This window comes from Coenobita brevimanus, chromosome 54, assembly GCF_032717465.1.
Source record: "Coenobita brevimanus isolate Jiangsu-jjx chromosome 54, ASM3271746v2, whole genome shotgun sequence".
In the NCBI taxonomy this organism is placed as follows: Eukaryota; Metazoa; Arthropoda; class Malacostraca; order Decapoda; family Coenobitidae; genus Coenobita; species Coenobita brevimanus.
In genome coordinates, this window is record NC_137007.1 from 31,843,810 (window position 1) to 31,867,810 (window position 24,001).

General features: G+C 39.7%; 1 protein-coding gene across 1 annotated transcript in view; it reads right to left on the bottom strand.

Annotated features, from left to right (window-relative positions):
• Positions 1-24,001, bottom strand: part of LOC145401023 (ubiquitin carboxyl-terminal hydrolase 24-like) — a 98,764-nt gene that overhangs the window by 14,932 nt on the left and 59,831 nt on the right. The window contains exons 19-37 of the mRNA XM_080273395.1: positions 23,523-23,781; positions 20,962-21,152; positions 20,602-20,770; positions 19,396-19,558; positions 18,937-19,089; positions 17,776-17,933; positions 15,039-15,139; positions 13,677-13,918; positions 13,146-13,408; positions 12,569-12,729; positions 10,619-10,746; positions 10,114-10,249; positions 8,431-8,572; positions 7,706-7,825; positions 7,109-7,308; positions 6,119-6,229; positions 3,088-3,230; positions 1,732-1,879; positions 102-336 (exon numbers count right to left, since the gene is read on the bottom strand). Of these exons, the coding sequence (XP_080129521.1) occupies positions 102-336; positions 1,732-1,879; positions 3,088-3,230; positions 6,119-6,229; positions 7,109-7,308; positions 7,706-7,825; positions 8,431-8,572; positions 10,114-10,249; positions 10,619-10,746; positions 12,569-12,729; positions 13,146-13,408; positions 13,677-13,918; positions 15,039-15,139; positions 17,776-17,933; positions 18,937-19,089; positions 19,396-19,558; positions 20,602-20,770; positions 20,962-21,152; positions 23,523-23,781 (3,223 nt within the window). The remainder of the gene's footprint in view (positions 1-101; positions 337-1,731; positions 1,880-3,087; positions 3,231-6,118; positions 6,230-7,108; positions 7,309-7,705; positions 7,826-8,430; positions 8,573-10,113; positions 10,250-10,618; positions 10,747-12,568; positions 12,730-13,145; positions 13,409-13,676; positions 13,919-15,038; positions 15,140-17,775; positions 17,934-18,936; positions 19,090-19,395; positions 19,559-20,601; positions 20,771-20,961; positions 21,153-23,522; positions 23,782-24,001) is intronic.

Here is a 24,001-nt window from a genome sequence, read left to right on the forward strand (position 1 = left end):
TGCTTCTAAATTATGATACACAAACGAGCTATGAATGCAAAATAAATATTAATCATTACTAATCTGCTGCATTACTTCATGACATATCCAGATAATCTTACCATATTTACAGAGCAAACTTGATGTACGAAAGTAAAATAATCCTGAGAGAAAACATCACGATTCTTGAGGAAGGTGAGGTTTTCATGTGTGATTGAAGACAGGATACGCGGAGGCATCTGCTCACGGAACATCCCCTGCCTCTCCCCCTGCTGCAGAAGCTGGCTCAACTCACACAGGCTGGACCGAGCTTTTCTTTCATTGCTCCCACCACCCAGAGACAAACTCTTTCTGGCACTGTGAATGGGATAATACAGGGCTAGTGTAGATGTGATTTAAACTTAAACGTCATTATGTGTTAGGAGTGTAATGCTGTTATGGTAGTGAGAACTGGGCAGTAATGGAAGAGGATATTCGCAGGCCCAAAAATACAAAAATGACAATGATTAGGTGGACGTGCAGAGCATCCTTGAGTGTCAGACATGTGGGGATAGGTTTATGATGGAAGAGTTAAGAGGTAGGATGGGACTGGAGCTTACTGGTGTTGTGATGATGAGAGGTAGGTGGAGATTATTTGGGCATGTGGAGAGGATGGGGGATGATTATTGGATGCAGTAAGTGTTAACATTAGGGGTAGGGTTGCAAGAGGTGGACCGAAAAAGACCTGGGACGAGGTTATTGAGTGTGACCTCAGAGATAAGGGATTGAATGGGGAAGCTGCCAGAGATCGAGCAGCATGAAGAGCTGACATTAGGTGACCAACGCCAATGCATGCAAGCATGTTGGAGCCTTTAAAAATGAAACGATACGTACAGATTACATACCAGTACAGTATGCATATCTCCTTATGAAAATACTTGGCCAAGAACACCACGTTTAATTACTGACCCCTTCAATACAATGATATTTTTGTACAGTAGCTAATTCTCATTGTCTTCAGACAATTTCATTCAGCTTGAAAGCCTTTCAAACTAGGGGGCTTAGGTACAGCCTTCACTACTAGGGTGGTCTTTCTCAGTCTGAACAAAATCATTTGGCAGCACCAGGAATAAAACAAAATTATATCCTCAGGCAAAAGAGGTTAACTATTTAATCTTAATCCTCGTAAGGTAACCCTGCAACTCGATAACATGTCAGGTAACCCAGGGTCTGACAGACCCCAATCTTTAGAAAATCACCAAGAATACTTACAACATCTTTATTCCAACAATCACTTGTACACAATTTCTGTAGCCCTTTTACTTCAATTTGGAGCAAAATATATGAAAACACAAGTGACGAAATATTGTAAGGAAAATTAAAATTAAAAACATTGACAAATTTTAAACCAACTGAAATTAGTGGCTGCCATTCCAAAACTGATATGTTCCACCAGTTTTCTATCAATGTCTGCTGTAGACCAATGGCCAATGTATCTTTAAGAAGAAAGAGAAGCACGTGTCATAATAAATAATTTTTCGTATGGAAGATATATATGGAAAAAAAAAATCACAGGTTAGGTAATCTGGGGTCCACTGGACCCCAAAGGCCCTTTAACATGAAAACAGAGCCACATCCCGAACTGACCCCATCACCTCCCTAAACTAGTCTATTGGTCAGGAAGGTGGAGGGAAAACCAGATCCCAAGACCTTATTTTCACCTTACTAGAAATCTCCCATAGTGAAGGAGTCAAGGGTTTCATCACAACACACCTGCTAGTTGAGGCCCTGAAGGAACGAGATGTGACACCTAGCCTTGGTGTTTTGGGTGTCTTGGGAGTAGCCATCCGGTCATCAGAACTCTCGTACACCAACATGTACCCATTCCAGTATCGCAAACGGTCCTCAGGGAGTGGATTGGCTGTAGGAAGAAAAGTATTTGGAGAGTGAGGGAAATGAGTCAGCAACGATATTTCTCTATCATACTGCGTTGTGAACATGTTATGCCAATCAGCAATGATATTTCTCAGCCATACTGTACAGTGATTACAATATTCCTCTATCATATGTACAGCTAACAAACATATTCTTCTTCCATAATGCACAATACGCTAATTATTATTTACTTCCCGGTAAGCCAAGTGTCATACGAGGTGCTATCCAATATTTTCCCGACTCGGATCATGACTCCTAGACGCGTTGTAATAGCGTTATGCGCCTCTAGGTGGCAATACTAACAAGTATTGTGAGTCAGAGTGCCAAAAGGCATGGAGCTAGGTGGAAGTGGGGATTAGTGACATTAGTTTGTTTGCTGTTGTGCACGTGTCGTCTGGCGATTTCTGAGATGGATATAAAAAAAAGGAACAGTGAATTTGCATCAAATTTTGTGTGAATATTTGGAAAAATGCAACAGACAGCCTGACAATGATTCAGCAAGTGTTTGGTGAGCAATCTCTTGGTCAGGCAGCCGCACCAAGACCCAAAAAGGGACAGACAGGCGAAAAGCAACGTCAAGAGCAAGCTGATCGTTTTCTTTGACATCAAGGGGATTTTGCACAAAGAATTTGTCCAAGCTGGCCAAACTGTCAATTCCAACTTCTACTGTGATGTTTTGCAGCAACTGCGAGAAGATATGGGAAGGTGAAGCCCCAACCTTTGGCAAGACATCACCTGGCTGCTGACCATGACAACGTCCCAGTTCACAGTGCACTCAACACAAAGCAGTTTTTGGCTAAGAACAACAGGGTTACCATCCCCCATCCACCTTACTCGCTAGATTTGGCCCCCTGTGACTTCTTTCTGTTCACTAAAATGAAGATCAAACTTAAAGGGCATCATATTGATACCACTTACGACATCCAAATGGAATAGCTGGTGGTGCTTGACACTCTTGTCGAAAAGGACTTCCAGGGAGTGTTCCAGCAATGGAGGAAGCACTAGGACTGGTGTATCAATGCACTAGGGCATTACTTCGAGGGTGATGGCGGCCAATAGGAGCTACGGCGAGTTTTCAGTTTTATATTGCATTAGTCTAGAAAATTTTGGATACCACCTCATATAATGTTGGGGGAATATATGTTAAATTTTCAAAGCTAATAAATACTGTACTCTGAAGTATACTGTACTTACACGAATCATATGAAACTTTGGCTTTGTATGTTCCACCAAAGCATTCTTGCTCTAACAGCAAATCATTCATCTCCACCTCTTCTACTGTGGTATCATTAAACTTGAACCAATGCCCTTTGTTTGGGTTAGTTAGTGGGTCTCCTCTGTAAACAATGATAAATGCTGGTTTCTGAAACAATTTTCTCAGTACCTGAAACAATGATCTCATTATGGTACTGGCAATACAGTCATACATTTTACTGCTGGCCTTGCACTATACTCCTGTCAGAAAAATCAAGAATTAACATACATACAGAGTGCCATACCAATTATGCAGGCTATGTGGTAGGTGGGGGAGCTCAACATCCACTCACTCGATGTAGTGCTGCTCTCAGATGTCTGCCCTGTCCTCTCCTCCATCCTTCTTTCCTTCCATCCTCTTCTGTCTTTCTTTCCTTCATTCTTTCCTTGTCGTTCTGCCTAGGGGTGACTTTACACTCCCTCTTCTGTCATTCTTTCCTTCATTCTTTCCTCTTCCTTCTGCCTGTGGGTGACTCTACACTGAGTGACAAGCCAAATGGTTTCCTGTACACCAGGAAACCATTTACTACACTGTGTAGTAATCATATAACCAACTTTTGGCACCTGGTGGTTTAGTGGATAATTATGGTGCTCCAGTCGGATTGAGCCAGTGAAGGTTTATATCCAAGGGATGGTTGGGGTTTACTGCTCACGTAATACCACTCAGGGATGAGTGAGGCTGGTCACTCTCATCTTAAATGTCAGGACCAACTTGCCTAGCCCTGGGCTCCTATGCTCCTCATGGGGCAACGTAGGATTGGATGATGAAGATGAAGAATGATTATTTCTTTCATGATGTATTATACAAGTACAGTAAACCCTTGAGTTATGAGAGCTCTTCTTGCTACGATTCAGATTTATGACAATTTAAAAGTTAGGAATTGATTCAAGTTATACTCTTGTGGTCTTTGTATTTAGGCCAAAATTCCATCATTCAAAATAATTAAGAAGATAAAAAAATAACATGAACTGCACCATTAATGGTGCATGTTGCATCAGCTGTTCATCTGGTCAAGGATGTGGCCTCATGTGGATCAAGGACGCAGGTGGTGATGCTCAGTCCTGATCCAGACTAGACCCCCTCATAACAAAATATGAAGAGCAGCGCCACATATTACACATTATTTAAGGACAACGTAACATTAAAAATGAGTGAAATAAAGACACTAACAATGCTTGTGATGGTACCAGCCGTGTGCATTCTGTATAACCTTTCTGCTAGAAATTACAACTCAGTCTCAATCTAGTCCTTGCCAAAACAATACGTGAATAGCAGCATAATACACAGTATCACACTCTGCATTTTTTACAGGGAATACAACATTCAAAATGAGGCTAATAAAGACACTGTGTCAACAACTGTGCATGTACCAGCTATGTGCATTCTATGACTCTGTTCTTTTATGACAAAATGTACTTAGCCTATTGCTATCGGGCATGACAAATAATTCTAACTGTGGACAATGGCTGCTGTCAAGAAGGCTTAAATAAAAAATTTACCCAGCCTAACTCTGACTAGAAATAATTATGCTTAGTGACAAGAGCAAATATGAAAGAAGATAATGTAATGCATGATAACTACAAAGTACAAGAGACTAAGATAAGACCACAATCATTAGTGACTGGACACTGAGGAAAGTGGCAGCCGCGGTGAGCCAGTATACTTCAGCTGATCAACTCATTCCAGCTTTAATATTTTATATTTTTTAATACTGCCACGACATGACTACACATATGTTGTTATTAACAATCCTGTTAAGAGTAATGATTCATTTTGTAATACATTACAGGGTAAAACGGGATAATTTTGCTGAGAACGGTGATTTTTTCCTAATACAAACCGCCACATATGGAATACTGACATTTTTATTGCTTTATCTATACATTCAGCCCTTCTGCTAAGGATATCTATAATAGTTTTTGAAAAAAAAAAATTAGGCCCACATCACAGATTTTTTTTTTTAAGTGTCCTGTCTGATGGGGTAATTTCGTCACAAACTATTTGTTTTATTGTTATAATATCTATTGTTATTATTGTTATAATACCACACCACATATCATAAACAACTGATTATAACTAGGCTTAAGTAGCCTAGGTTATCATACAGTAAGGCCTATGCCATGTATTGGGCGAACTTTAAGTCAATGGCATCCATCTTTGTTTCACTGATTGTTTACGGTTGGTACATTGGTCGGGGGGCTCCCATGGCACGAGTGCATGACAGGGTACTCTGTGTGTGTGTGTGTGTGTGTGTGTGTGTGTGTGTGTGTGTGTGTGTGTGTGTGTGTGTGTGTGAGAGAGAGAGAGAGAGAGAGAGAGAGAGAGAGAGAGAGAGAGAACAACATAAACAGTTCTGAACCACTTTTAACCTAAAACATGTAAATAATGAGTAAACAGAATTCCCCCCCCCCCCCAGCATTTATTGATGCAATAAATGCTGAAATTTTTCGGTAAACAATTTTATTTCTCCAGCACCAGTTTTTTTGCACAATGAATCAAAACTTCACATAACCTTGTTAGGTCAGCATTCCTCTAAAACCTATGCCCAACAGAAACCGAATCCATGCAATAGTTTCGGAGCTATTGGCCTCTGAATTGGAATTACTGGCGTCACGGCAAAATTACCCAGTTATACCCTACTAGAAGACAGGTAGCTAGTGGAAATGGATGTTATCTGGAATGCATCTATATTTTTTGTACTAATTCAACAGTAATAAAGGATCTACGATGCGATGAACCACTTAGCATTCAAAATTAAAGAACAAATGTCTGTCATGAATCGAAGGCGTACTGTGCTAAAAAGGTATACAGAATCAGTACATTTCTATCAATTATTTCATCACTAATAGGTACTGAATTAGTTTCAATTTCACCATCATTATTTCTCATCATGCAAAATATAAAGGAAGGAAAATTGTTACAGATATACAGCTAAAGAAACACAAAAATCAGCAGAGCAGCATCTCTTACCTGCGGTCCTTGATATAAGAGTAGTAGTGGCCTGCACTTGCTTGCCCACTGTGCACAATGACACCAACAAGCTCATATGTGACTCCTTTCTGCTTTAACCTGGTATTTATCCTGTTTATTAAAAAAAAAAAAAAAAAAAAAAAAAAAAAAAAAAAGTTAGACCATTAGTACAGTGCTGTATAATGCTAAACAATGTCTTCTTATATTAAAGGAATTCACTTTGCCAGCTGTATAACTGTTGTAGCTGATCAACCCCGGTCCATCTGGCTGAGCAGAGTCATTAACCACAGGCAAGAAACCACCCATGCAGGGCCATTCCATGCAGTGAACCAATGTTTCCTTGTGATGGACGGTGCCTCACCACAGCAAAATGTGGGTAAAAGTGAAGAGGTTTGGTTCCTGGATGGACTCTGCATTTGCATGTCTCCATCCAGTGAACATGGGCACCATAACAGGCTCCACATCACCTCATTATCTGGTGATATGGTTACCACCCTATACTGTAAATGATTTCCTGGGTTACAGGAAACCATTTAGCTGGTCACTCAGTGTAAAGCCTCCTGGCATGGATAAAGGAGTTATAAAATGTGACAATATGGAAAGGGAGAAGTAGGCAGAGAGGAGGGCAGACACAGAGACAGAATGATAAAGATGAAGGAAGAGGTAGGCAGCATTACATCAAGTAAACTAACCAAATACTGGACAAACTTGGCCATCAGTAAATTATGACAAAGCTTGAAAAGTTGCAAGGACTAATTTTTCCCTTCCACTATCATCATCTCAATCCCTTTTTCCCCAACTAAATATGGGGATGATGCTATCTAAAAGGAAGGAAGTATACCATATTTATATTTTTTGAACTTTGTCACAGGAATTGGCTATACCTTAACACTGACCCAGCTTCCATATCCTGAATCCATTAGCCAAAGTAAATTTCAATCAACATATTTAAACACGTCATGCATATAGTATTCCTCTCACTGTACTTACCGAGGTGTGTGAGCAGCAGAGAGGCTGGCCAGGCGGGACTTTGGTGGGGTGTGGGAAGAGGATGTGGAGACAACTGATTTACCACCACCATTTTTCTCAGGAGATGGAGTGCTTTCCCTGCTGCTACCATCTGAAGAGTCATTGTCTTGTTCCGCTAGCCCCTCTGCTGTGTAGGCACCCATATCTAACACCCACGGAAACTGAAATATCAAAACAGGCACTCAGTTTAACTTGCAAGACATGCAGGACAAGTTGCATTAATTTTACTTTCATTTTCTTACACTGTGACTGGTCATGCTAGAAGTGGTCTTAACCTCCTGTTCAACACTTACATATGAATTTAAACATTTCACTAGTACTGACATATTAGCTGTGATGAAATACAATGAATTCTATTTTGCTTCAAGGAAACATCTAACCAACCTGTCACTTTTAATCAGGTATGTTATTAACACTTTCACACACCAGCAGTGAAAACAGGAGCAACATTCACTATCTTCAAGTTATACACACTACTATTTGATAAAATATTGTGATTAACACCAACTTAAAAATGAAAAAATGCTAATAGTGTTCATTAACAACTAATCTCCTCACCTTAAAGTAGTCATCAAACTTGAGAGCTCTTGATGCCTCCCAGTCATAGCCAAATCTCTTAAGCTGTATGACTAGGACAGGGGGCAGAGTTTTGATACATGTGCGGATCACAGCAGTCCTCTGGAAGAGAAGAATATAAAGCAATTAATTCTTCATTTCAAAGGTTCTTTAAATGAATAAATAAATAAATAATACATAAGTAATCTTAATAATACCATGGTATCAGCTGATCCCAAATTATCCCTTTTTGGGAATAAGGACCCAAGGCTAAGCTACAACAGTCCTGAAAATGTAATGGAAGGTGATCAACCTATATCAATGGTAGCACTTTAAATGACATAGAAACCTCCACTGACTTCTGCACATACAGCACAGCTGTCATTGCATCTCAAGTACTCAACAGATGTACATCAATAATTCTACACAATGCACAAAAATGTTACTGCAAGGATTGGAGAATGATCTGATTACATGAAATAGCATATTAAAGCAAGTAGTGGAGCAGTAATGTACCAAAGTACTGAAGAATAATGTATATCTTTTTAAAATGCAAAACTGACTCACTAGATTAATTCACATATAAAACAAGAACAGTGTATGTTTATAAAAATACAATGTTGATATTCAGATTTCAAACTCAGCTGCAAACACACAAAAGCATGCACACATACAATTACTTATTTCTAAGTTACTTAAGATAAAATAACTAATTGATATATAAGTACCTTTTGGTTGCATTTCTCACAATAGTAAGCATTGTCTCCCTCCAACAGCTCCCCTTTCACAAATTGGTCAAGGGAATCCTGGAGGTCGTGACACTTGGTAACAGTCAGGTTGAGGGCCAAGAATGGTTCCTCTCGCTCATACCTGCACCAAACACACCACAGTTAAAAGCTTCATCCCCCTCACTGCAATCAGAATTTTTATTTTAACACGTGCCGCACTAGCAACATAGATCTACATCCCCCTCTAAAACACCTGTGACTTAAATTTACGTCCTGCAGCATTGATAAGTCATTGCAAGCAACCGAAGCAAAATGGAAGGTAATATCTCGCTAACTTCACACATTTCCCCGCTACGCTTATAACACATTTAGGAGCACGGGAGGCGGCCAACAATCTTCACAGGCTCACAGCCCCTCTGCTCTCTCAGTAACCTTGAAGAATTCAGAGGTTGGGTGGCATCAACCTGACTCGATTCAACCAATTTTTTGGCTTTGGTGATTATTTTAATTTGTGCCAGGGATCTTATATTGACTTATTAAGCCCATTTAGCCACACTCAAAATCCAAAATAGGTTCACATGCTCACAGCTGCTCTGCTCTCTCAGTAACCTTGAAGATTTCTGAGGTCGAGTGGTACCACCCTGACTCGATTCAACCAACTTTCTGGCTTTGGTGATTACTTTTATTAGGGCCAGGGATCTTATATTGATGTATTGAGCCCAATTATCCAGAAAAAAACAAAAAAAACATAATCAGTCCACAAGCTCACAACTGCTCTGCTCTCTCAGTAACCTAGAAGATTTCAGAGATAAAGTGGCACCAGCCTGACTCGATTCAACCAACTTTCCGGCTTTAGTGATTACTTTTGTTAGTGCCAGGGATCTTATACCGTATTGAAGTATTAAGCCCATTTAGCCAGAAAAAATAAAAAATAAAAAATTGGCCTGCGAAGAGGGGTATCTTTTCTCCCCCCACCCCCTAGCACAGCAAGGGTCAATCTTATTACCTTGTTTTGTTTTGTTTCACACATAAAAGCTCCAATATGCTTGCATGCATTGGCCTTGGTCACCTAATGACGGCTCTCTATATGCTGCTCAACCTCTGGCAGCCTCCCTATTCAGTCCATTATCCCTAAGGTCACACTCTATGACCTTGTCCCAGGTCATTCTTGGTCTGCCTCTCTCAATCCTATCCCATTATTACTTCTCCACACAATTTTATCCACCCTGGGAAAGACCACTTACAATGAAGGTGGAGTATCAATAATTTATTATTGCTATTGCTAGAAAATCTATTCCTGCTTAGGAGAAACCCACAGTCCTCAAGGATTTGACACATTAGCTTAAACTAAGTATAAAACACCATCTCATCAGAATACAACAGGCAGTTGTATTCTGAAAAAGCAATTGAAATATCGATGGATATTATCTCCTACGGGACAGGTAAGTTAATGAAAAAGCCAAAATGAGGGATAAAAGGTCAAAATGATTCTGATAATGCTGCTAAATGACACACAGTTTCAAGTGGCATAGTATTTTTAAACCTGGTAAATTAAAACTCCTTTACATCATTCCTAACTAGGATGGCTAGCTACAGAAGAAAGGGAGGAGCCATATCTTAAGATGAATATTGTAAATTAAAATAAAAAATCAGAAATGACGGCCAAACACATAAACGGCAGACCTGTGGGGGCAGTCCTGGCATATCCTCTGTATGGAGTAGACTCCCTCCAGCTGCTGGGCAAATACTCGCTCACGTTTGTGTGACTTAAGGTAATCATCTATTTGTTCAGTCAGTCTTGTGTAGAATTCAAATGCATCTGTAAACCAACAACAAAGCTAAAATAAAATGTATCTCACAAAATATGCATGATATGCCAGTATCTATAATGTTCATATATGAATATGAGTTTTTTAGGTGCTAATTTTCTCAATGCACAAGCACTCTCACTGCAAACAATTTCTGTCCATTCATCCATTAACCCATCTATCAATCTAACATAAAAAAAAAAAAAAAAAAAAAAAAAAAAAAAAAAAAAAAAAAGCTGTTTTATCACTCTGGGGCCAGGAATCAGAGAACAGGAAGTCAGCTGTGTATTAAATTCTTGAAATGCAGAATACAAATGTACTGTACTGTCTTCCTGACCATACTATACAATCCTACAACCAACATATAACAGGACACCAACCTTGCTGTTCTCTAACATTGACTGGTTGTCCGTCCATCCTAAAGCACTTCCAAAATTTATCTGGCACATAGTATTGAAGCTGGGATTCCATCAGATGACCAAATACAGTTTGCAGCTGGTAGAATACACTGGAAAAAAAAAAAAATACATACAATGACTACAGGAAAGAACTGTCAGGACTGGAGAGAGAGAGTTACAGCTCCCTTGTACAAAGTTAAAATGAACTATACTTGGGATAAAACCTACTTTCTGTACATCTTTCACATATCACAATGACTACTACGAACAAAATTTTCCAAGTTGTCCTGTTCTATTCATTATTATTAAACTTACAGACTGTGACCTGACTTGCCCTCAATGGTAACTATAACTAAACTGTAACTACATTAACTTAGCCTAAAATTTACATCACTCCCAATAATGAATATTCAGTTGTAGCAAGAGATTAAAAGAGAGTGCCAGTCACAAGAAAAAAAAAAAGAGTACAGAAATGATGCACAGTCACTGCTAAGCTAATGAGCTAAGGAATATAAACTGTAATATTACAGAAATTCCTGCCACATAAAAATGGATAAACTTTACCTACGACAGTAGCAAATCTTTGTGTAACATTCATATAAAAAACTGACTATCCCCCTCAAGAGTTTTTATGATAGTAGTGAAGCACGTGTAAGGGTTAATGAATATCTAAGTGAGTGGTTCACAATCGGTGTGGGAGTGAGACAAGGTTGTGTGATGTCCCCATGGTTGTTCAATATATATATATATGGATGGGGTGATGAGAGAAGTAAAAACATGAGTAATGGAGAGAGGGATGGAGCTGGTAATGAATGGAATATCTCGAATTTGTTGTATGCTGATGAGGCAGTATTGCTTGGAAGTACCAGACAAGAACTTGGTAGGCTAGTGCAGAGTTTTGCTGATGACTGTGAGCATCGTGCCTTGAGAGTAAATGTGGAAAAGAGTAAGGTGATGGTTACAGAGGGAGAAGGTGACTCCCCATGTGATGTTACAGCGAATGGAGAGAGACTGGAATTGGTGGGAGAGTTCAAATACATGGGTACAGTGACAGAAATGAGAAGAAAATGTGCAAAGGATGTTGAAAGCAGAGTGACACAAGGAAGAAAAGTAGCTGGTGCAATGAAGGCCTTGATAAGGAACAGAGGCTTGAGTGTTGCAGCCGCACAAGGCTTACATGAAGGAGTGTTAGTGCCAACTTTAACATACGGATGTGAGACTTTGGTGTGGCATGAAAATGAAAAGTCAAGAGTAAGAGCAGTGGAGATGGGACTGCTGAGGAATGTATGTGGAGTACGGAGGGTGGATGGGATGCGAAATAATGTGATTCGTGAAAGATGTGGAGTGAGGAAGTCGGTGGACAACAGAATTGAAGAAGGTGTACTGAGATGGTATGGTCATGGGGAGAGAATGGATAACAATAGAGTGGTGAAAAAGGTATATCTGAGTGAATCTGAAGGAGGGAGGAGGCGAGGTAGGCCAAGGAGAAGGTAGAGAGAAATGGTGGATGAGTGTGTGAGGAAGAGAGGTTTGGAAGTCGGTGAGGCTAAGGAACTGACGAGATCGAGCTGGCTGGATAAATGTTGTGAGGAGAAGTGAATGATCTGGGATATGGCACCCCTTTTTAACGTGGCAGCATCTGGATTGACTCAATTGGATACTTTTATGTGAAGCTAAAGATCGTAGTGAATGTTTTTGGCATATCCGGTAGAACCAGGATCCCGCGGGCTTGAATGATAAGTGAATGGAAGCGTGGCCCTTTGGACTGGGCAACTTTGGGCTGTCTGGAAATTGCTACTCCTCACCCTGCCCTAGGGTGGGAAAGGAGGTTCGGATGATGATGATGATGATGATGATGACTACCCCCCCAAAAAATCACACAAGCCATTCTGCCTTGCCCAGTTCCCTCACACCTACAAACCATAATCTGACCTGTCCTCATTGTCTTGATCATGTACAGCAGCCAGAATGTCCTCTGCGACTCCTGGTATGAGGTAGAGTTGTTGTAGTACTGAGTTCATGTAGCAAGTGGCACCCCCATTCTTGAGACCAACGTACCCACTGGAACACCGTCCTTCCACCGCTGGTGCATACTATCAATACAATACTTGTCAGTAATTCAAAAATAAAACCATACATCAGCTATATCTTTCCAGTTCCAACCAAATATACAGTACCTAAATTCAAATACCAGTACCAAAATGGCTATTGTATTAAGGAGATATTCAACAACAGTTCTGTATATTCCAAAACCAGTATACACCATACTGCAAAATAAAAGGAAAATTCATCTGATATAAATATATACCAAAAAATATTGTGAACAAATTGTAAGTTGCTAAAATATTTCAACACCAAATAATGCACTTTCAATGAAGTACATTTGCCCAGAGTAAATATGGTAATTTGGAGGCAGGAAAAAATAAATAAATAAATGCAACATCATCTGGTTGAAGTGGTTAATCCCACCTACACTTTCTTTACCTTAAAATAATATCCCTCTCCTCACCTCAAACTCCTTTAGAATGTCTAGGTTGAGTGAATGATGTAGTGACACGAGGAGCTCCGTGAGACTGATCATGTTTCTCTCAGAGTTGGTGATAAGGTGGACAAGCAGCTGATAGGCAGCCACCCGGGACTCCTGGCCAGTGCACTTGGCCCAGTAGTTTCTGCTGGCACTGAGGGAGTCCTGGCCACACACGCCACCTTCCTGTACCAAGCGCGATGCTGGGAACAGGTATTCCAACACCAGCAGAGGGATCAGATTCACTCCTGCACACACAATGGCACCATCAGTAATGTCAACAACATACAGAAAAAACATTAGCTACATTTTTGACACACCTCCCCCACCTTATCCCAACAGCTGCACTTTTAATTGCCTTTGACAACATGTGGCCACGGATTAAGTTAAAAGTAACAAGGAAGTATTCTTCCTGGATAAATAGAAGCCCACAGAAAATTCTAAGACTTCATGTTCATCTGTTACCATGCAGTACTGGCCATTATCAATTACACAGACTTCCAAGATAATCACTACCTATTTCCTCTTTGTTGATGCCTTCACAAGAGAGTAGGGCTGATATGAGTGTCAGATGACCTGCCAGAAGAATGTTATCTGCATGACGCAAGGCTGCCACCCCTGACTCTGGCCGCTCCCTTGTCACTTCACGTGTGGCTGTAAAGTTGGTCAGCCATCCAGTCTCATCTTCCAACATCTGGCTTGAGCTGATCCCCAACATCTCTTGATCACTGCTGCTCAACTTTGATAATAGTTTTGACCTGTGTGAGGAACACAGTCAGCACAGCTTATTATAAAATATAATTACTAAAATGTGGAAACACTAATTTCTAGCACATTAAAATGGATGCCATGGAAGAAATCTGAGCTGATATTAGCTGTCCAGAGTTCAGTACAAATATTATCAAGTTATGGTACAGTGCAATGATATCAGCACAAAAATAAAATATAAAATGATGAGTTTATCTTTCATAATACTGTTAAATTCTGCTAGATGACAGAGAGAGAACTTACAATGTTTTCAATTATTTAATGAACACAAATAACTATACTCAGATATATGCAATGGAACATTCAACAAGTTGGGATATTGTTAGAGCTTACATCATTTTTTTTTTTCAGTGGCTACAAATGTATAGTGTACCTATTCTATCATGCCTGCTTCTCATATCACGAGGAGTAATTCTGGCACAGAAGCAAAACTGTCTTATCCTAACACAGCCACCAGTCTTGTTTTTTAATATGTCCAACTGAGCTTGGGCTTAGTAGCCTGTTTCCTGAGGCCCGGCAGTCCTAAATGCCGTACAACTCCACATGTCACCACTTTGGTGCTAACACCCACCATCCCAACTGAATACTGTACATGCTAGGGCTGTCTCATACAGGACTGGTGTACTGGTATTAGCAGGGTTGTTTTTATGACATGTCAGTAGGTCTTTGTTACATCATTTGGAGGATACGGTAGACAAGTGATAGATATGCAAGCTGCTGACAAGAAAACAAGAGATCAACCCTTGGCTGGGAATGGGAGCAAGTTTGGGAATTTGGCCCTCCACACATCCAACCAACATATCATAAACATACCATCCATCCATCATCCAATCCTACTTTGCCCAATGAGGAGCATAGGAGCCCGGGGCTAGGCAGTTGGTCCCAACATTTAAGACCCCTGTTAATAACATCATATCAATTCCTGAATGAGACAGCCTCTGGCAGGGATTCATGATGGAGAGCGAATGTATTGCCTCCATATGGCAACATATGGTTTATAGCACTAGCTGACTTACTGATGTTCATTTCCATTTTTCATTTTCCCAGTCAACCTAGTATCACAGGTTTTTCAACCAATTTCTCCTCCATCCCAACCAGTACACCACTTACCTAAGGTTGAAGTACTGGGTGCACTGTGAAAGAAGCCTCAGTGTTGCCCCACGAGCACTTGTGGACGGCACCCACAGTGGGAGGGGGGCCTTTAACAGCACCTGAGACAAGAGCTGATTCAGAACCTGAATCTCAACTGAGTATTCATCACTGGAAAATGCAAACTGAATGAGCATTACACTACAGTTCAGTTTCTTCTCCTTTCTCTTGTAAGAGTAGTGACACACTATACCATTACGATAACATATTCCCCAACTTCTCATAATGCTGGTACAGTAACTCCCAAAATTTCCCACTTGCAACAAATCTTCAGTTTAAAATATACAGTAGTCATGTAATACAGTAATGGTGAAATAGTAATACAGCAAAGGACAGAATTATAGACCACATATACAAAAACACACACTTACACTTAAAAACATATGCTTAATAATATCCCAAACAAAAAAACTGTTTAAGTGACATATGACAAATTAGAATTTTTTGTTTATATTAACAATCATATCACGACTGATGGAGACAAGAGGTAAATGATGGTTCAGTACAGACTTTAAAACCTGAAGAGGCAAATTAATATTAACATTATTACTGAACTGTTTCAAATCAATTGGGCATGGAATGAAAAGGGTTCCAAAATGGGGTGCTTTGAATTCAACTGTTAGTACCAAAAGTATTCCACAATCATATGTGTTCTATTGTTGCTGCTCTTGCTGTTCTGGCCCCACACTCATCTGGACATGAACTTGATGGATTATTGGCTGAAAATGCTCTTCTGCGGTCTATCATTGTCCTCTTTGGGTCAAAGTGAGGAGATGAGGAATATTTAAATAACTGGGCCATTACAATTTTCCACCAAGGGACAGCATCCCTCTCCAGCACTTAAAGCTATTTTTAACATAATATTTGGCACTGCATATATTCTTTAACTGGAACACTGAGTCATTAAAAATAGGCAATAATCTATAAAAAAAAAAAAAAAAAAAATCTTTCAGATTTAGCTTAGCATTTTAAATTCGTTTCCCATCACCATGGTTGGACAGAAACAGAGTAATAAAAGGGGAAAAAGCGAGCATCATAGTCATGTATGCCTACCCATAGGTTGTCACCTTTCTGTGGAACAAGCAGAGAAAACAAAGTCTCACAACCCACATTCTATCCCCTTATACTGTATAAATTATGATTACTGTCTCATATGAGGACCGATAGAGTTCATTTCTACTAGAAGTGCTATGGTTTATGATACTGTTATTTAACAATTAGCTAACACAACAATCTAACACTACACATCAACAATCATATAAGATCTTATATTACTGGGTCTCAATGCTAGAAAATATTTTCTACAATATGCATCCACATTTATATATGGGTATTTAGCAATTTGAACTTTTACATTCAGTGACTGTTTCCAGTTAGTATCAGCACTGATCAGGCCTTTTGTGTTTTCTCTGTCAGTCCATGAAAAGTCCGTGGCAGCATCACACCATCTCCACTGAGGGAAAATTAACCCTTCCCAATGCTGTCCCAATAAAAACTGAGAAGGGATGTACCTACTGTGTGCAGTGCATGTGAAAGCTGAAGTGTTGTGATGGCCCTTTTTGCCTGGGGTCACCATCTGTATTATATCTGTCATCAGTAAGAACCAACAAAGTGCAAACATATGCAAGCATAGAATATGGCAAACAACCAGCACCCAACAAAAGCCATCCATCATGGATGAGTTTTGAATCCAGGTCTACAGCATCACAGAATGGAAGGCAAACATGACAATCAGTGAGCCACCTTGACTCCAATCAAATGTACACACATGTATGACAAAACTAAATTGCATAATTTTGCCACGCAAAAACATTTAAAGATTTCATAATTCCTGTCAGTTACTTTTTTATCTATATATGTACCTACTGCTTATTATCATATTCTGAGAGGTCATCTAGTGTGGCTTAAAAAAATAAATAAATAAAATAAAATACCTACATAACCTTATCCTTCTCAACCCGCAATCAATTTTATTCCAATCGGCTACTGAAGAAAAACAACAGCTCAGAAAAAAAAAAAAAAAAAATCTATTAGTGCAGTCACTGGCAGCTAAAAGCTATAACATACAAGGCAAAAGGAGAGTGACAGAGTGAAAGCAACTTACTCAATGACAAGGAAAGTCTTCAGGTGGTACTGTGCTGAAATGATGGTAAAATAATGCTGAAATTTTATAATGTAGAAAGGTAATACAGTACAGAGAGGACACCATTATATTACTGTCTGTGTAAGTGTTAGTGATTGTGACGACCAAGAACCTCTCAACAGGTTAATCTCTAAAGTATGACTGGAACAATATTTGATTTTTAATTATTAAGCCCATCATACTATCAAATGACTTTTAGCAGATGAGGAGAAGCAGCTCTCACTTAGCACATGAAAAATATGTCTCAATCAGACCCTACAGGACAATTGGAACACTTCAGAATTCTATCCTGACAAGTGCCAGACACTGTATTCAATGCATTCTTTTAGAAGATAATAAAGTACATAAGGATGAAGGAAGAAGTACCAGTACATGTAATAATAAAGAAAAAACAATACGACCAAATACAACAGTCATGTCAACCAAACAGTACCAATAAACTATGTGGGAAACAGCATGGGGTCATAAGGTATCAAGATCACACTAAACACGCCGGTTAACTGCTTATTAACTAAATCAGAGAAAAATGAAATCAGCCTGGATGTCCATGCCTACCTGAGTGAGAAACAGCTTGGGATGGAGTGACATGGAGGTGTTCATGTTCATAAGGTTGGTAAACTGTTGGTAGGCAACCTCACGCACTTCCTGGCTGCTGCACCCCACAAGGATTTCTACAATAAAGTCTTTTACGCCTACCATTCCATACCAACGATCTGACACATAATGCAAGACAAAAAAAATATTATATTTTTTTTCTACACTGTTTACAATGTATACATTATTCCCAAATAAAATACCAGTAATCTTTTTTCCAATATATTAAGATGTTGCTAGTATTTAATTTATGGATACTGCAAGAGACAATTTTATTTAGCTCCAGGAGATAAAAACCTACTGCAGTTAACTTCATTAGCTTCTGAAACACAATGACATCATTCTCTCTGTATTCTGCCTAATGGTTGACAATTTAACTTCAGAGGTACCTGCTGACACTGAAAGAATTAAAATATCTAAATCAGAAAATTTTATTATAGTATATACTTATCTCTTCCTGCAACAGAAATAGGACTGGAGGTGATCATTATAAGTCAGGGATATCACACTCTATTCCATACAACTGGTACTGTAAATCGTGGGAACTTCTCCATACAACTGGCAGTACTGTAAAACTACAGGAACTGACAAATCAGCTTGATGAGTAGCACTGGACCTTTCATTGGCCCATTTTTGTAATTTACTTTTGATTTAATACATATAAAGATCATAAAAAAAGAAGACATATCAAAGACCTGCTGTACTTGGCATAGGAATGACCTCTTGTATGGTACTTAAAGTGTACCATCATTATCTCGACATTCATTCTACACCTAAGGATAAGGTGAGGTAGGATTGAAAACCAAGAAGTGAGAAAGTATGGACCTGGAAGAACTGTTAACAGCATGTCTAGTACAGTATAATACAGTGCTGCCTCACTTTATCAGTTGTAGGCAGAACCTGAAGGAAGGGATAAGATGCTGGGTCCATAAACAAGGCAGGAGACCTATCAACGACAAGTTCAGTATAATAAAACAAATGGCTACCTCACCTATTTGCTGAGGATGGAATGTGATGATAATGATGAGGAGATGTAGGTCCAGAAATGGGGCAAGAGAAAGTACAAAATTAGGAGAACTATCAGCTGCATGGCCAGTATAAAAAAACAAGAGGCTGACTCACCTATTAGCTGTGGACGGAATTTGAGGAAAGCTATCAAGAGGTGCAGTGCCTGTGATGCGATGAGAGAATCAATGGGTGAGATAATAGCCTGCTGTACACACACACCACCCTGCAGCACTGCCTCACTCTCACTACTCGAACTCTGTGTGCTTCCTGGAAATATAAAACATTGTTTTTAAACCTGATATCTCAGCATCAGCAGCTATCATTACTTCATGCCATGTATCTGACATCTGCTCCATTTATCTGATATGATACGGTGTGGGAGATCTAGCACTTCAACCTTTGATCTCTGTATGGACGTAGATCAGAAGATATCTCTCAGGACACAACTCAGAAAACACAAAGCTCCCACTTCCAATATTAAAAAAAAAAAAATATTTGATACACATAATATGGAAGGATGATAATGACAAAATATAATATGATAAATACTACAGCATTTAGGGCAGCTCTCACCTGTGCTGCTTTGCCTTGATGACTTGCTATTTTCTGGTGGTGAGAGGCCTGGGTCATGCGAGGTGAGAGTGGGTGATGGGAGGAAGAGCTTGCCTGCTGCCCCAGCCCATGATACACGCATTAAGCACCACACCATCTCACTCCACTCATCCTCACTCCATCCCTGTAGTGATGCATTAAAAAAACACTCAGTACTCTATTCTTGCTCTCCTTTTTTGACGTTATTAACAACTCCTTTATAGATGTTATTAACATCTCAAGTTCAGAAAGCATTACCTAAGCTAAATTAAAGCACCAGAAAATTGTTAGATTGTGGTAGGTGGGGGCACTCACCATCCACTCACTCAATGTAGTGCTGCTCTCAGGCACCTGCCCTTTCCTCCCTTCCTTTCTATTCATTCTTTCCTTCATTTTTTCCTCTCCCTTCTGTCTATGGGTGACACTACACTGAGTGACAAGCCAAATGGTTTCCTGTTCACCAGGAAACCATTTACTACACTGGGTGGTAACCATATAACCAGGTTATGGTGCCTGGTGGTTTAGTGGGTAATTATGGCACTCCAGTTGGATTGAGCTGGTGCAGGTTTATATCCAAAGGGTGGTTGGGGTTTATTTCTCATGTAATGCAACTCAGGGATGAGTGAGGCTGGTCAGTCTCATCTTAAATGTCAAGACCAATTTGACTAGCCCTGGGCTCCTATGCTCCTCATGGGGCCACACTGGAATAGATAATGAATGACTTATATACGTATATCTCATCCAATTTCAAAGGTTAATACGAGAATTATAACAAGATCAATAGTCTTGGGGGGGATGATACGAGGTGACGGAAGATGTAGTGCTGCCTACTTCTTCTTTCACTTTTATCATTCTTTCTCTGTGTCTGTCCTCCTCTCTTCCTATTTCCCCCATCTTTCCTGTCACTTTTTATTACTCTTCTTTCCATTTCTGGTAGCTTTACATTGAGTGACATGCCTCATGGTTTCCTGTAAGCAGGGAAACCATTTACAACACTGGGTGGTAACCATGTAACCAAACCATACCGTACATGTTCCCTACGTGTCAACAAGTGGGTTGGCGGAAGGTTAGTACTCCTCCCATAAAACAATTCAAAGTCAAATGGCCACCCCTTACAGGATTATGGCATCAGGCTATAGACAGAGAGATGGAACTGTCTTATCCAAACATATCAACACTCACACCTACCAAAACAACTCTATTGGCAACAACTGGGGTAAGAGATGAGTACATGGGCAAAGAGGGACTGGCTTGGGCAGATGAATCAAGAGCTGAGCGCTTGGGTGGGGCTGGGTGAGGCTGCTGCCCACTGACTGGCATTTCTTGACCTTTAGACACTGATCCACACAACAAAAACCTGTAAAAGAGAATCATGATCATGATCAAGATCATCATCGTCATCATCATCCGTTACCATATTCATTCTCAACCCCAGGTAAACAGACTTTCTTTTTCCTTAGCTCAATTCACAAAAATTCTTCCACACCTTTCCCAACCACAAACTACTTTCAAAAGCCTAGTATCAAACTGCATATTCAAATAACTCACTTCAGAATCTGCAGGGCAATTAAGTAGATACTCTGGCGGATCTCGTAGTCCACCTCTTGAGGAAGGGAATCATACTGCAGTAGAGCTGTCACCAAGCTTAGGCCACCACACATTAAAAACTCTTCACAGAATAGAGCATTGTCATGCATCATTCCTTCTGAAGACACTGGCATGATCTTCCCTGAAAGCACCTGTTGAAGAATGCATATAGGTATAATATTTGTACTGCACTATCATAATTAAATTTTGTCAACACTTCCCCACTGACTGTGATTACAGAATGTGTCACATGAAAGATTTTTGTGTCACAGCAATATGAAGCACACAACAACAGTATGAGAAGGAACAGATACTCTCTGATGCTTGAGAACAAATTAAAAATGTTGGAGGCAGGGCACAATGTTGGAAGGGGATTGTCAGTTACCTTTTGCTCATGATAGTTAATGAAAAGTTAAAAAACAAGAAACTCTTGTCCAATATTTCAGAAAGTCTGGCTTTGCAGTGATCTTAGTCATGAACTGGTCTATTTGTCAATAATGATCAGTACAGATTTTAACCCGTCACGTCCCGAGTTATTTCGCACCTCTGACACCCCCCAATCCTGAGGTATTTTCGAAAAAATATTTTTTTTGGTTAAAACTTCCGCTTTTGGTGAGAAACATCGAAATTTCATAGAGAAATCGCTCACCTGAGGTTTAAAATACTCGATCCAGGTAGCAGTACCTCCTTACATGACTGGGTTTTCTAACAGGCTGGCACCAAAGAAAACAAGTTCTATGGGAGGGTAACTATTTAACACCACTCACAAACGGTATTTATTTATTTACTTGGTACGAATTTATATGTAGTACAAGGGTATATTGGTTTTCAAACAGTAATATAGGCATTATAAGCATTGTTTCACTCACTAACTCATCACCATACCCGACCTTCTTTTGTCACAATACCTGATCATCATTTCTGACTGTTTCTTCCTCTAATGCTATGTAGACTTTGTCCTCCACATTGTCATCAATTGGGGAATCACTCTGGCCCTGAATGTCTTTATTGGCCAGGCCACTGGTAACAGGTGAATTGCCGAGACAATGGTGTGCGGGGGGGGGGGGTTATGCGGTGTAAGGCATTGTCCCTGCTTGGCATCTTGTAGAGGAACAGAGGAAGGTGTCCCGTGCGTACGCGCGAAAATTAAAAATTGTGCAAATTATGAACCTTGCAATTGCGCGACGTACCAGTACATCGACGGGACTGGGAAATGCAAAATGTTGCAAAGTACCCATATGTCGACGGGATGCCTCGAGTTAAGGCACGTAAAACACTTCCCAACCATTTGTAAATATTTTAATCGTCACCCTCAGATGTTCACTGATTGGAGCTGAAAATACATCGACTGACAAATGGTTTGGTGAACATAATTACCAACCTACAGCTACTGAATGCCCCACATCAGCTTCTAAAGAGACTGGTAATACACCAAAATAACCACACAAAGAAAGAAAATAATGGCTCTCTACTGAAAAGGCAACAGAACAGGCAAATTTCCTTATATGATTTGGCTAAACCATACTGTGTCCAGCTAATGTATCATTGAGTAGTTCAGTAATTTAAAGTCTAATTAGATTTTAAACGAAAGATGTAGAGCTTTTATGATTACAGTATTTTCTCCATTTTTGTGGGTAAGATAAGGTTTAAGAATAGTTTCATGTGACTTTCTCTATATATACCAGTAATATATAATTCTGAAAGTCTGCTACAATATTGGTCATTTTGTGGACTGACAGTGATCTGCTGAACCTAAACCTCACCAATACCAGGGCTCTCTGGTATTAAATAAAAACCAAAAAGTTTCATTCTGATATACAGCCTTCATTTCTAAATTACACATTTCAATTAAATATATACAGATATTCTATGGTAATCCCATCCATCCTTCATCGAATCCTATGCCAACCCATGAGGAGCATAGGAGCCCAGGGCTAGGCAAGTTGGTTCTGACATTTAAGATATGAGTGACCAGCCTCATTCATCCCTGAGTGGTATTACATGAGCAATAAACCCCAACCACCCCTCAGATATAAGCTTACACAGGCTTAATTTAACTGCAGTGCCTTAATTACCCACTAAAACACCAGGTGCCATAATTAGGTTACTGTATATGGTTACCACCCAGCATAGTATATGGTTTCCTTGTGTACAGGAAACCATTTGGCTTTTCTCTCAATGTACAGTCATGCATAGGCAGAAGGAAGAGGAAAGAGTGAAGAAAAGAAGAAGAGGGAGTGTAAAGCTATCTGCAGGCAGAAGGAAGAGGAAAGAATGAGGGAAAGAAAGACAGAAGAGGAAGGAAGGAAGAGAGGAAAAAGCAGACATACAAAGCAGCACTACATCGAGTGGATGGTGAGCACTCCCACCTATCAGTAAAGTATGGTACTGACATTAAATAATCTTACTAAACAAAAAAACTTCATTCTTCCTTAATGTTTTTAAATACTTTACAACAGTTCTGACAACAAAAAGCAGCCAAGTACTCTGCATAAGAGATCAGATACAATATGCATCCTTACCTCAACATTGTACAAAAGTCTAAAAGGTGTCATATCATTAGCTGCAGGATCCAGTAAAGAGCGAAGGATCTCTCGCCCACTTTCCCTGTCCTTTGCTTTATCCCTCACTTTATCTCTCTTTGCTGGTGACCCATACGAAGTTGTCCTAGGACTGGCTTCTGCTGCTGTCCCTCCAGCCATACATATGGAATCGAACTTGTCAGAAACACTTGGATCCGTTGGCACCAAGTACAGAAGGTTCCGTACTGCATCAACAATTCTGTGAGACAAGCTGAAGTCATGAGTTGTCTCACAGCATGTACTTCATGATATAAGGCTTTGTTTAAAAAAAAAAAAAAAAAAAAAAAAAAAAAAAAAAAAAGTAAAAAATACTAAATACAGTACAGTATTGTTATGTCATAAAACAAATGAAAACACGTGCACACACACCCACACAGCGTGAACAACCTTGGATAAATAGCTAACCTGTTGAGCTAGGA